The following is a 14648-nucleotide window of genomic DNA, read 5'->3' on the forward strand; positions in this document are numbered from 1 at the left end:
TTTTATGTAGTGTGTGTACTTAGTGACTTTTTTCATTTTTATTTGAACTCTTTTTAGTATAAAAAATAGTTAAAGATACATTTTTATCATACAACTTACGAATAAGTAAAACTAGTAGTTCTAATAGGTAATTTTATGATGATGATTTTTATTATTATTCTTTGTCATATAATTCCTGTATAATGTCTTTTTGTCATGTTTATTGTAAAAGCAGTTTATACATCTTCCTCCCTGTCCATATTTTTGTATTTTGCCTCTCTGTCTCTCTCTCTGTCTGTTTTTTACTGTCACTCAACACCATTTAAAAAAAAATTAAAGAAACGCAGATACGCCCCCCCTGTGAGAGGACAGCCGGTGACAGTTTACCGTTACTCGCTCCAAGGAGGAGCTCACACAAATTGAAGCTGATGTCTTCCAGCTGCTTTGCAAATGGCTGAAAGGGAAGGATGGCTGGATAGGAGCAGAGAGAGAAAAGCGAGGGATGATGGGAGAGATGGAGAGCTGTGGGAGGTCCATATGTATTAGTCACTCTTAAAGCTGACTGGGGAAATTACAAAGAGATACTCACACACACAAAGGCCTCAAATGTGCCCACACACACAAGATACATATACAGTCCTCAGTAGGCCTACTCCTCACTCAGTGAACCTCCTGGTTCTCGTGGGGAGTACTGAAGGTGGGTGAGGGCAAGTGTGTGTGTTTTGTAGATTTTGTGTTTTGTTCTGCTGCAAGTCATGTATTGGTATTCATGCTAACATCTTTGGATTTTTGCTTTACAGGAGTTGCCCACTTTCCACTTCTATGGATGGCCGCTGCAGTTGACGGATATTTTATCTCATTGCCTATGTTAGATAAGCATTTTCCTAAGTTAAAACATGTTGCGAATTGATTGTTGTCTCAAATCTCATTTTCACTGTACAGTATGCTTTTAAGCTGCTAAAACTTAGATTCAAAGTGGTCTCATCAAGGTATCAGCTTGTGGTTCACTTATCTAACAGTAGTTTACTAAATACTGTTGCCATTAGAGAGATATTATCAGGCCCTGCCGCAGCAGTATGAGTAGTGCTAGATGCCAAGTTTAAGCTTAGCCTTGTGTGTTTCCTCAGGCCAGGGCAGGGCTGGCACTCTGGCCACTATGAAGGACTCATTCTGCAGTGCAAGGAGACGGCCGTGGTGAGGCTTCTGCCTGTCCCACAGTAGCCATAGCAGCCTTGGGACTCTTTATACTGTGTCATTCTGCTGCTCCTAATCAAGGTCCCTCATCTCTGATGATGCTGGACAGACAGGAAGTAAAGGAAGTCATTATATACAAGCATTGGTTTTTATTGTAAATCCGAGTAGCCACAAGGTGTGCTGTATTTTGACACAGCTTAAAATTGTAATGAAACCTAAATGAAAAGACAATGAAATTCCTTCCCCCTGTCTATCCAGTGGCTCTGGTTAGCTAAATAATCAAGCCAATGAAATCTGGTGACCACTATTCCTCTGTCTCCCTCTCTCCCTCTCTCTCCCTCTGTGTGTGTGTCTGAGAGATAGAGAGAGAGGACAGAGTGCAATCTTTGTTTGGTTTTAATCAGATTGCTCTATAATAATTTTTTCTAAATCATCTTACAGTTTCTTGCTTTTCTTCCCAATTCTTGTCTTTTCTTCACCCTTCTATCATCTTCTGTCACCTCCATGTGATTTCTTTCTTCTTCTCTTCTCCATCTCTTTTGGCATTTATTTCAATCTCTTGACTTTCCCTCTCCTCACCTCCAGTATGGAGGAGGGTCTTCGGAGCTCGGGCAGCTGTGGAGGAGTGGTACTCTCTTGCACTGACAAGCTGAACAGACGCACTGTGTTGGTTCGACCCGTCAGCAAGCAAGACACTTTCAGCCATTTCTCTGGCTTTTTCCCTCCTGTAAGAAATCAACTCTTTTTTTGTTGACACGGCTCAACTTCCTTTAACAGTGGTCGAAAAGAAAAGGCGCATGCACTCCTCAGGGATATTTCAGCAACCAGTCCTTTGATTAGATTTTAAACAGTTTGTTTTGAACTGAATTAGTCACAGTAATAATCAGAAATTAATAATGTAGAATCAACAACATAAAAAAACACCTGAGTTTGTTTTGCCATTACATAACACAGTTGATCTCTGAGTATTGTACCTTGTATTGCAAAAGAGTGCATAATTTCTTACATTTAGCAGTTTTTCAGTTAATAAGTTCACTAAAAAGCTGTAAAATCCACTGTTACTGGATGTTCTGGCAGACTTTACCTTTTGTAGATGATTTTCTTTTATGTACTGGGCATTCGATTATGCTAAAGCTAACCAAAAAAATGAAGAGGCTTTTCTGATGATGTCAACTGCACCCACTATTTTTAATCAATGTACTTGTCTCATAAAGTGGAGGCATTTGATGGTGCAATCTACTGCACAGAAAATGATTACATTTTCTTATTAGTCTTATTTCCGATTGAGCTGAGATCTTTTGGCTGAGGGTAGGTCTTTTACTGGCATGGCTAACCAAATTTTAAATGTGTATTGTTAAAGGTAAATAATAGCTTTTCCAAAATTACCTGTATCAAATTTAATCAGCATTTGTAAATCTCTAGCTGCTTGAGAATAACTTCAAATTTGTCATTTGAAAGTATTAGAGTTATTTGCTTTATATTGTAAATGTAGAGTTTGAAATGAGGCCTAACCCTCATCCAACTGACCAAAATAATACTGTTAAACAGTTCAAGGCTTTCTTTGATATAGTGCTGTGTTATAATACCATCATTTTTCCTGTCTCACTACTGGCCAGACGGCAGCCAAAGTCCTGGAGGGCTCTCACCAACAGCACGGCTTCTTGTCTATCACCTACACTCAGGCGGTCACCAAAAACGTTCGTCACAAACTCACCACTAGATCTGAGCGGTTGACACGTAGCAGTGCTACTGCTGCTGGTCAGCGGGTGATCACTGATCCTCTGGCAGACAGCTCCCCTCAGTACCTGAGAGAAATCCTTTTGACAGCCCAGCCCTTTGATGTAGTGCTATTCTGTCCCTTGTTGGCCACTGTAGCAGGGATATTCCAGGTAGGACAAGAGTGTCAATTCTAATTATTATAAAGTATGTCAAAGCATAACTTTAACACAAATGGTATTGATTTATTAAAGTTGTGAGTAAGTGTAGAATTTGAAAACAGGAAATTTAAGACTAATTTTTCATTTGACATAATTAATACAGTTTGCCAGGCTACAAATGGGAGACCAAGATTTTTTTTTTTTTGCTTAGCTGTAACATATGCATTGATGCCTCTGCAGGCTAAGGTACCACGGCGATACAGAGAGCGTGGAAAGTCATCAGGTCAACCAATGAGGAGTCACACACTGACCTCGCGATGTTTGCCTCTCATCTACATCAACACCAGTGTGATCAGAGTCTTCTGCCCTGCAGCGCAAGACAAGCCTTCAGCATCAGGTTAGAAAAATTACTTGTCTCTTTGGAACATACGCTGGTGTATACACATGGAAAATGTTACAACAGTAAGGCAATATTATGTCACAAGCTATGTTAGGTCCCAGTAATGGACAGCCAGATGTAGCAGAGCCACCACATTACTATGCTAAAAATATCTGAGGTTGCGAAGAGCAATTTACAGTTAAAATGTAAACCATGTAAAAGTAAATGATGAGTGATACTTCTAATGCGATTAAAAGCAGTACGATATTTTATATAAAAAGTATTTTTAACATTATGTCTTTGTGTCCTAGTAGATCATGTGAAGCAAGAGGACACCCTGGTGTTAAAGATGGGTTCCCTCAGTATGGCTCCTCAGGCTGATAACCCCCTCACCCGCACTGTGCTGCGAAAGGACATTTACCAGTAAGACAAACTCTTTCCTCATCAAAACTCACATTAGTTTTGAATTGTGAAACTTTTTTAACAGTAACATTGAAGGCGGTCTTCATTAAGTGGCTCTGGGTTCCCAAGCCACTGTCCTTTCTCCTTTCTCTTTAATATCTTCACTAATATTAAATGGCATCAAAGTTACACGTCTTTATCACATTCTGCGTTGAAAAAACACTCACTGCTGGTAGTATAAGACCACCACAAATCTGTCTAGGTGACCACAGTTCATTAAAGGTGTCAGTCAAATGTGTCCTCAAGTCACACTCCATAAAACCTGCTGTGAGGCAAGTGTTTTTGTACATGGGTACACATCGTTAGCCTCATGATATTTGGTTTTTAGGATACAGCAAATGACAGTGCTGCATAGTGGTTACGCTGCCCCTACAATGACAGAGAGCAATGAGTGACACCCCCCACCCCTCATGTCATGTGGATCAAAGCTGCTAGGCAGGGAAAATCTGGACTTCTGAGGGAAATGCCTCAGCGCAAAACACATTTTCCTGCTATAGGCAGCTAAAAGAATCTGGATTGTGTCATAACTGCCTCAAAACCGCAGCCCCACACAGTGTGTGTGTGAGTGAGAGAGAGTGAGAGAGTGAGCAGTTGTATGAATGGGCAGATATGGAGCTGGCAAACACATGTAATGAGGGAGATAAAAGTGGTGCCTAATGCTTTGTGCAGCTGCAAGTGAGTTGGCCTAAGACATGAAATAGAGATTTTTTTTTATTTTATGTTTTTTTAAAGGGGAGTGAAAGGAGAGGAGAGACCACTTCAGGCTTCATTGATGCCTTTAGATGGTGAAAGTGTCATATGTAGGGGGAGGGCATAAAGCAGGCCAGTACAGGGGTCTAGGCCTCTGGGCATGTCTGGCAATCTATAACCAAGACAAGGTTGAGAGAAATACCTCACTTCGACCTTATGTCTTCCAGAACACACAAACTTCCTCACAGTTTCTCATTTACTCATTTGTATTGGAGCAAGGATGGTATTGATCAGTAACCATAGCTACTGTTTTGCAGGGACATTTGGGGATTTCTTTTTTTTTTTTGTAATCTTTACTAGTTTCACACAATGTGCTGTGCTGAAACATTTGCTGTTTGTTCTGTTGCTGGTCTGAGATGTAACTTCTCTGTTTCCATGGTCACTCTGCCTAGGTTTATTTTGTTGACATGTCGGCCGTGTTGTTATCATGTCATATGATAAATGATGATCTTGTGGGCATGGAAAATAATCTAGAGTTTTTCTCAGCCTGTCACTTGAAAAAAACAGTTACACCATCCATGCAATTTCATCCCATATTGTCCGGTAATGTTGTGTCTCTGGTAGTTAGAGGATTGGTGGCTCTGTGGCTCTGGTGCCCACATCTGCTTATAGACATAGATTGCATGATGCTCCACCCTGGCCTGAACACTCACACATACATATGTAGCCCTCCACATGCACATAGGCATACATTTTGACACATATGTATGGACAAACATAATAACTTGCACCCTAATATGACATGTGAACTACCACATACTCATTTATATATGCACACAGAAATACACATATGCACACAATGGCACAAACACTAGCAGCAGGCATGCCCATGTGTACAAAGACACCCTACTTTTTACTCATCCTCTTAACCTCTGCAAACAGAAGCGAAGAGCCACCACTTTCCTCTCTGCAGTGAAACCCTGGAATTATGTCAAACCACTCGCTGTGTTCATCCCTGACCATGCATTATCCTCACAGCCTTCCCTGTTCACATCAGCCCTCCAATTTGGGATGGTCACACTTCTGAGTCATATGATTGAAAACCGTGAGATTGGGAACTTGACTTGACTTGACTTGACGTGTCGACGTACTATTACACTGCATCATCATGTGTTTTATCGGTGCTGAATTCTCCTATGTGTGCAAAGCCTGGAAGGCATGGCAAGAGTCTGTAATCATCTATAATCAACTCTGGCTATAGGGACAAATATGTCTCTGAGTCCAGGTAGGCATTTGCTGCAATTCTGTTTAAAGTCCACTAATGTCATAATTGAATCACTGATCTACTGTAAGCACATTTTCTGTTATTGTCTGCAATACATGAAATGATTGACTTACTATGTCTAAAACCAGAATTGACTGTAATGCCACCCTAGAAGAGAAGACAAGCAATGGCTAAAACAGTGAGCATGTCCAAACATCCTGATGGATTCAAATTTCACGGCCAGTGCTTTTTGCTGACACACCTCAGAGCTCCTCAGCTTTCAGCCTCAGCATGGACAGGGTGCAGTGTGTATTTATCATTTAGAGTAGTTAGATTTCTTCAAAGAAGGTTAAATAAACTGGTTTCACTGTATGTGTAGAGCTACGTTGAAATCCACCACCATGTTCATTTGGTAACAATTAACAGTTTAATTTGATCATGTGATGCTAAATTGTATTTCCCCGAGGAATTAGGTCCCCTTCTGCTTCTTTACCAAGCACGAATTATGACACAGAGCTGTAGGCTTCCACTCTTTCTCCCTCTTCATCTTCAGCTACAAGGCCGCTGTCAATTTACACAGCTGAAATCATTTTTCTGTCTTGAGAAGGCCGGCTGTTTCCAAGCGCATGAGCGTCGGCACGGGGAATGTCCAGCATGCCTTCAGCCCTGACTTTCTTGTGGTTTGGGCCCCCATAGATCTTTTACTCCCCACTCCCATTTCCTCTCATTATCTCTCTTTCACTCCCCATTTTTCCTATGAGATTTTTTTTACACTCATGGAACACCTAATTGAAAGCTTCTTGTGTACTGAATGGGGACCACTTTCACATACCCTAAGCGGATTAGCTTTCACTTTTGCGAGGCATAGAGACATGTTAATATGTCTTGCTGTGAAAAACTGTGTATACATGGGACAATATCATAGGCCTAACATTTGAGTAACCTTTAGAACATGATATCTGTTTTGATTTTTAAAAAATGAAGGATGACAAAAGAGACGTCCAAACCCTGTCCACATTCACCTTCACACACCTTGCCAGTAGTTGTGTGGGTATGATATGATATAATGTAGGTGATCTAAGAAGTTCCCTTGTGCACATACTAACACATCTAATCTTTAAAATAATGTAATGTAGATCTTTTTGTGCTTTTGATGTGACACAATATTTAATATTAGATTATAGAAGACGTTTGCACTGACAGGTTATAGCTAACAAGTTCTGTGCGTTTTATCTATAAACAAATTTTCAGAGCAGAACTAAATTATATGTTCAAACTGTGAAAGATTCCTGTAGCCCATTTGCATGTGTTTGTCCCTCCCTTGGTGCTTACTAGCATCCATGTGTCGGCACATGTTTCTACATGTGTATGTGCGTGTGTTTGCGACTGAAAATATCCTGAACAATTTCCCGACATCCCCACACCTAGATGACACAGCTCTAAATTCCATCACACACTGTGTTACCTCATGGTCTCTCCGTGGGAGGCTCGGGGAGCATCACGCTGCCGCAAAATATGGTTTTGGGTTTTTTGTTTTGATTAGGGCAAATGCCTGCGTTCCTATGGTAACGGCCGAGAAGGCTGCTGCGTCTGCGGTGATGCAGAGCCAAGTCAACATGATGTGGCTTCATCAATGGACTTCATTTCACTCCTCCTCCTGCGTTGTTTAATGCTTTCGGTGTGGATTTTTTTTTTTTTTCTCTGTCCATTTTTTCTATTTCTCCCTACTTTCGTAGGGAGAACGTAGTGTTTTATACCCCATCACCTAACTTCCTATAATGTTTAATACTATTTCTTCTACCTAGTTCATTTTTATTCTTGTTCTTTCCCTAGTCTTCCTTATGCCTCATTTTTTTCCTTCTCCCTAACGTTTTTTTTTAGTTAACAATCTACTCCTTTTACCCTTCTCCCACTTTGTCTGAGGTCTAGTTAGCATCTGCAAAGAAAATCTATATATCAACTTCTTTCTCTTGTTTCCCACTCTTCTGCTTCCTTTTTTCTGCATCTTTTTCCCCTGTGTGTCTCCATGTGTATTTGTTATTTCTTTGCTCCATCGGTGGTTAGACTGGTCCCAGTCCCAGTGCAATGTGGTCTGTAAGCCAGCCCTTTATTGCTGAATGCTTCCCTGGTTAAGCCCACATATATGTCCTAATAAGTGGTTGTGATGGGGATCTCCCTTTCACAGATAAACAGAGCCTACTGAAGCCAGGATTCTGCCCGTACAGCCAGGGAACAAAATTCCTCTCTCTCTCTCTCAATATGCACTCTTCTCCCAAAGTGGGAGATGGATGAAGGGATTGAGGGATTCAAGTTCCCCAAAAGGTGGAGAGATGTATACTTTCCTACTTCCTGAGTTGACTGACTTGTTTTACATTAGAATATTGAAGGGATTCATTTCTATCATATTCAGTTTTATTAGTTTGATTAAGTAAGAGTGAAAGGATGTTGTAGAACAAAGCTGCTTATTAGTCTACAGCACATCAGCTCTGTTCAAAGGTACATGCCTGTCTCTTCATCAGCAGTCACCTCAGTAAATTCACTAGAGGTCACTGGGGTTCATATACCGCTGTTGCTGCTGTGGTAGTAGTAGGATTAGGAGACGATGCAAATTTTAGGAATTTACAATCATTTGTCCTCACGCTAAACACTAAATGATCCTCTCAGATGTCTGTTTGACAGCTGCAGCACCCGCACTAGCTTTTCTTTTTCTGTGTAAAACCGTTGTTTTTCATATACTCTCAGCTGGTCTCCTTATTTCTTGTCTTTCTCCTCATCTTTCTTTTCCTTATAGAACCCAGAGTTCCCAGCAAATGATTCATTAGATGCTTCAGTGCACACTTGCCTCATCACTCACTTTAGTCGGCTGCCAAGTGCCCCATTTCCCAGTTTGTTTACACCAGCGAAAAGTGCGCCGGCTTTGCTTCACTGCTGCAGTGGAGAAAGAGACTGGCTCAGGCCACACACAGTGACACACAGGACATACACTTATATACTCTGATTTAAGAGTTGCTTTTAAAACTCCCCTGGCTGCTGAGCAGGTTTAATGATAAACTCCTTTTCAGAAGCAATGATGGCAATGATCGTAATATCTGTATCACCGGGATAAAATATCTTTTAGTCTTGCTTCAACTCTTTTAGTTAGATTTCTTTCTACCACTGCAGAAGAACCTAAACAACAAGCAGCATTCATTGAACATTTTAAGTTTTGAAACAATAGTGCTGAAAAGTACTATATAGAAAACCTCTCAGTTCCTCCCTGCTGGCGTAGTTCTACTAAACAGGCTATTGAGCAGGCAGAGCTCTACACAGTATAAGTTGTGTCTGTGGGGATTGCCCAGCCAGACATGGCCCATTTGAATCAAAAGTTCTCTTTATCTATTTTTGTTTTTAGTTTCAGGCTTCAAAAATAAAATCAGAGGATCTTAATTTTCTAGTCTACACTCTGGCTAAATTTTGTCTTTTTATGAAAATATGCCAGTGTGTCATTAACATAGAACTGTGGGCAAAACCAAACCAACTGAGTAAATCTCTTTAATTGCACTGCTCCTTTTTTGGCTAACTAATTGTTCTGATCTTTTACTTGGTTCCTGTGTATATTGATGTAAGTACTGCCTCTCATATGACTTTGGCTTAAATACATATTTTTTCATATTTCTTTTCATAGTATGCGCCGGTATTAAAGTAAGTGTATAGTGTGTTAAAGGCAAATTCCTAATCATCGTAATGTAAGTCAGTAGTCAGCTTGAAGCTTTTAGGGAAGAAAACAGGAAGTGACACTGAAGCCGTAAGAGTTTGTTGAACCTGAGCCAGTCATCAGATAGAGGAAACTATAGAGGACCCACCTACTGTACCCCCGCAGAGGTAAAACGACTAATAGTGCGAAAGATTTCATCAGTAAGAATGGCTCTGAGGGATCAAAAGATTCATTCTTGTGTGCTCCATTTGGGCCTGGGAGGCTGAGTAAGGAGACATCCCACTGAGATGACTGGAGCTAGACCTCTCTTGTTCAACTGTAAATCATTTAGCGCCATTTGTTTCTCTCCTTTTCTTTTAACCCTCTCCTGTGCTCTTTCATTTTAGATGTACACCCTTGTTCTCCCTCTCTTCTTGAGGGAAAGAAGATAAAATAAGCAAGGTTTTAAGAGTCAGCCAGAATAAATATTGTTTTTTTGTCAGGCCAGCAAATGAAACACCTGGCGCTGGTAAGCGCAGAGGACATATTTTACATTGCCATGACACTCAGGATTAATGCAACATCAAATTGTTTTAAAAATGGGGACAGCCACTACCCAGAGTAAATCATACACCCCCTTTTATTAAAGTTTGCCCTAGAATTTATGTTTTGTATCAGACAGGAAAGCCTGCAAAGAGCCAACAGATGAGACTGGGAGTGGATTCATAATGGCTTATGTTGAAACAGCCCTCAGACAATGTGTTGTAATGTGAACAGGAAGTTTAGACTCCGCCACTGAGTACTGCTGTTTAAGGTGGTTTAATTGGCTTATTTACCTTTTTTTCCTCCTGCCAAAGTGATATTTGTTATGCTTTTCTGGGAACCAGTGTAACAAATAAATGTCCCAATCTTGCAAATGACACAGCAAACAAATGTTATGACATGTAAGCTGAGAAAAGGCAATTTTCCTTTATTGCTATAAGGAAGAGGAGAAGACTCGGGTTGTGTTAGTGCAGTTTGTGTTATTAGATCAGAACGGGAGAAACTTGGTGGACTTTAGTGGATTTGACCTGTTAAATGTGAGCCCAAATACCTGTGTTAAATCAAGTCAGTCACTCTTATTGATGTAACCACCCTTCTTACTAATCATCACACTGTTCAGGCAGACCACTTACCATCCCAAAGTAAACTATTAAAAATAAAGTACAAAAGCATTCTTTGTTTAAAAAATATGATTTATACTTGTATCTCTTTATCCATACAGGTATTTATAACATATCTTAATCATTCCTCTTTACTTTCAAGTCCACATATCCATCATTAAAAGAGCTTTTGACCACAGCTCCACACTTTGTCGTCAGCCAGCACCGTCTTCTGTTGTATATGAGTAGGGAGCTGTATACAGCGTCTTGTGTGCTGTGTTGTGGTGTCTGCTGACTTCTGTGTACAGCCTGTGGTTCATTCCATAAATATCTGTGGCCTCTATGATGTTATTCTCAGGCCCTCTGCTCTGTGAGAAGATTGCACCACAACACTTGTATTCCTCAGCCTGCAGTTAGAGGTTTAGGGGGATTAGGAAGGAGAAAATATTTTTATGGCCATTTCTTTTTTGCATATGATTCTGATGTACTGTGCAGAGAAATGGTTATTAGTACTCACCACAGGGGAATCAAACAAGTAAACCACAACTTATTTTCCTTTTCTTTTTTGGCACAAAATAGACGGACTGTTGGGATGACGATGTGCGTCCATTTGTCTTTGGGTTCACTGGTCCAACACTTTAGTCCAACCTGAAATATCTTAATAGCAACTTGGCTACATGTTCATGACATTTGATCTGAAGATCTGTCATGTCAAGAGAAGGAATTACAGTCATTTTGAGAATGTACCTCAATCTTTCCACTGGTGACCCACTGAGGTTATTAAAACTGTCCACTTTGTCCAACATCTGACAAGAAATTGTGAAAAGTATTACTTGGATTTCCATGAAACCTACTGTGCATGATCATGGTCCTCAAAGGATAAATCAATCATCCATACAGTAAGTGCATAATTAAATTTAATATGAGATAATATTTCTCAGTGTAGTGTGTGGATAACTATGAGTCCACCCATTAATGGTTAGCAGAGGTTTGCGCTAGGGTTATGATTATTGTGGTTTTACCTAGGACCACCTGCAGCGCAACTGCTATTCACATTTATATTCTCACCAGAAGTTAAGCCCTTTTGATTTAATGAACTTCTTTAACCTGTGTCTGTGCCTGTCCCTCTTCCTGTGGAAGTCATTTTTGGTGCAAAGCCCAAACACCCACAATATGGATTCCCAACAGCTGCCCTTTCTTTTTTCTCCTCTCTTTAACATCTGTCTGTGTGTTGCGGTTTGAAGCAGCATGGAGTTTTGCATTCCTTGTTTGGTGGCACTCAAGGTGACAGACCTCATTGGAGAGCTTCCCGGAAACTGTTCTTGTGTTTTGGCATACTGTTGTCAATCAGGTTGGGGTGCATGCTGACAGAGGTGAAAGGGATCAACCTTCAGCTGTCCTGTGCTAATAAAAGGGCCTCATCCAGGGGTTGACCTAGAGCCTCGATGAGCGTGCCTGCATGAGTGTGTGTGTGTGTGTCTGAGTGCAAACGGTTTATCCTGAAGCAGCATATAAGAGTTCTAAGAATACACCCATACCACCAACCTCTGAAGCTCCGTGCTCAGCTTCAATATGTGCTACACACATTCTACTAGTTTTACACTGTCAGAATCTGATGCATGTATGTGTATGTCCTGTGCGTAGGCATGAAACTCTTACGTGCGTATGTTTTGTGTGTCTATATGTATGTGCTCTCTAACCTCAGCCTTGTGCATTATTGTGTTTTAGTTCCTTTTCTCCCTGCTCATGACATGTTGATATTCTGGCATCCTGTGTGGTTGGTTTGAAGCAGTCACTGTACTGACAGGGAGACCGTGACTGGCCAGTCAAACAGCAGTGCTGCCAGGTGGCCAGGCCAGGTGGATTGTCAGGGGTAATTCAGAGCACAGTATTGATAGTCAGTGTGTTTCCACTTTTTCTGGTTTCTTTCCATACTATTTACTTAGAAGTAGCTGTACTCAAGCCATGTGTTGATATGCACAGCAGAGGGAGAGACAATAAATTTGGCAGGAAAGTTATTGGCAACTTTTTTCTCACTGCAGTGAAGCTTTGTGTGTAGTTTCATTTGTCATCAATTTAGTTCTTAGGCAGAAAAATGTAGTAGTTATTGTATGGTAATATTTTTTCAGAGAGAGAAATCTATATGTTGAGTTTCCTGATGTATACAACTCGTTGTAACCATGCTCAGTGTTTATTTCTGTTAGCATATGCCCACATTGTGTGTGTGTGTGTATGTGCGCGTGTGTGGTCAATAGTCCCTTGCCAAACAGCAGTTATCTGTAGGCTACACAGTAGAACATCAGACGAGCGCCAGAGGCAATTGGAGGATCAAGTAGAAGTATGAAAGAGAAAAAAAAAAGAAGTCAACCTCAAGAAAGAAGGAATGTGCAGATGCTTTCAAATGTCCATGTGTGAAACCACAAGCTCGTCTGTGGCTCTGGGAAGCCAATGAGAAAACAGTGGCGTAATTGCCTAATGCTTGTGTAATAAGAGGCACATTACAACCCCAGGAGGCCCAACCAAACTTCAAGAAACAGAGGCTGGCACTAAAGTGGGCTCAGAACTGTCTTCTTCCTGCTGGTCTTTACCACTTTTTACTGCATCCTGCAACATTTCAAATAGTCATTTAATGTGTGTCATCAACTCTGATTTGTGTTTGGTTCATTACTATTTCATTACTATTTTTAGTGACTGTGATTGGTTTTGACGACCAGTCGGACATAGCTGGGCTAGGTCAGTTGGTGCACCATCATGTTTTGTAAGATAATGGAAATAATTGTTTAAAATATATAAATGATAAAATTATAATTATACTTTAAATCCTATAATATCATGCTACTGTAGGATCAACAAAACTGTAATGATTAGATTGTTTGTACAACCAGGTCAGCTAAGAAATGTACTCTGTAAGTGTGATGTTGAGTTCTGCGTGGATTTAGTTCTTACCTAACAACCAATACCAAATAAAAAACATTAGTAATGAATATCAGAATCTTCATAAAAACTGCCTAAGTGGGGCTTAAGAAGAAATTACTTCCTAAGAACACTTTCTGAATGAGGCCAAAGGTTCTTAAGTGAACAAATGCAATATGTAGAAATTGAATATTTTCTGTAATTGGTGTCTTGATGTAGTCACTTAGTAACAATCCTTACTAAGGCACCTGTGGTAAGATTTAATGCAAATATAACTATGTAAACGTCTGTGTGAAAATTGAGAGCCATACTCCAGGTTGTTAAATCACAGGTTTTTGTCAAGATATTTGTGCTACAACATTTTAAATATCTGTTCAACAAGTGACTCTCAGCACAGTACATATTCTAATAAACTAGTGTTGTGGACTAGCAGCTTTTACCTATAAAGACTAGCAGACTGGTAGGTATGCACAGTATGACGAAGTGTGTGTGTGTGTGTGTGTGTGTGTGTGTGTGTGTGTGTGTGTGTGTGTGTGTGTGTGTGTGTGTGTGTGTGAGTGAGTGAGTGAGTGAGTGAGTGAGTGGGAATGTCAGTCATCTTACTTCAGCTGCAGGTTTGAGAGAACCACAGAGGGAAATGTGAAGCCACTGTGTAGACAACTCTACTGTGGTGGTCCCCTTTCTTGTCTCCATATTGCCCCACACACACACACTTGCACACAACAGACCTTCAATCAGCACCCAACCCCTGCCACTTTATCATCGCACACATGCACAGCTTTAGTTACACACATGTAACTGGGGCAAAAATTATTAACTCTAGCAAATACGTTTTGCACCATATATTTTTGCTGCAGTGAAATGTCCAACTGTTGGCAAGACCTCCCTCCATTCTTAAGTGATGACGAGGAGCCAGTGTTTAAAACATCATTATTCCCCCCTTGATATTTTTCCATCTCCTCCTCTAACAAATGAGAAAGCATTTGAAGAGCTTTCAAAGAGTTTTTTTTTTTAAGCTTCACATTATGTGTAGCCTGGTAATAGACTGATATTATTAGAATTTGAAAGCCACATT

At 40.4% G+C, this 14648-nt stretch overlaps 1 protein-coding gene across 1 annotated transcript in view; it reads left to right on the forward strand.

The window, feature by feature from the left end:
• LOC113170474 (vacuolar protein sorting-associated protein 13B) overlaps nt 1–14648 on the forward strand; it is a 278722-nt gene that overhangs the window by 151913 nt on the left and 112161 nt on the right. The window contains 4 exon segments of the mRNA XM_026372581.1: nt 1759–1900; nt 2790–3062; nt 3291–3447; nt 3744–3852. Of these exon segments, the coding sequence (XP_026228366.1) occupies nt 1759–1900; nt 2790–3062; nt 3291–3447; nt 3744–3852 (681 nt within the window).

Source organism: Anabas testudineus, chromosome 16 (assembly GCF_900324465.2).
Source record: "Anabas testudineus chromosome 16, fAnaTes1.2, whole genome shotgun sequence".
NCBI classification, from domain to species: Eukaryota; Metazoa; Chordata; class Actinopteri; order Anabantiformes; family Anabantidae; genus Anabas; species Anabas testudineus.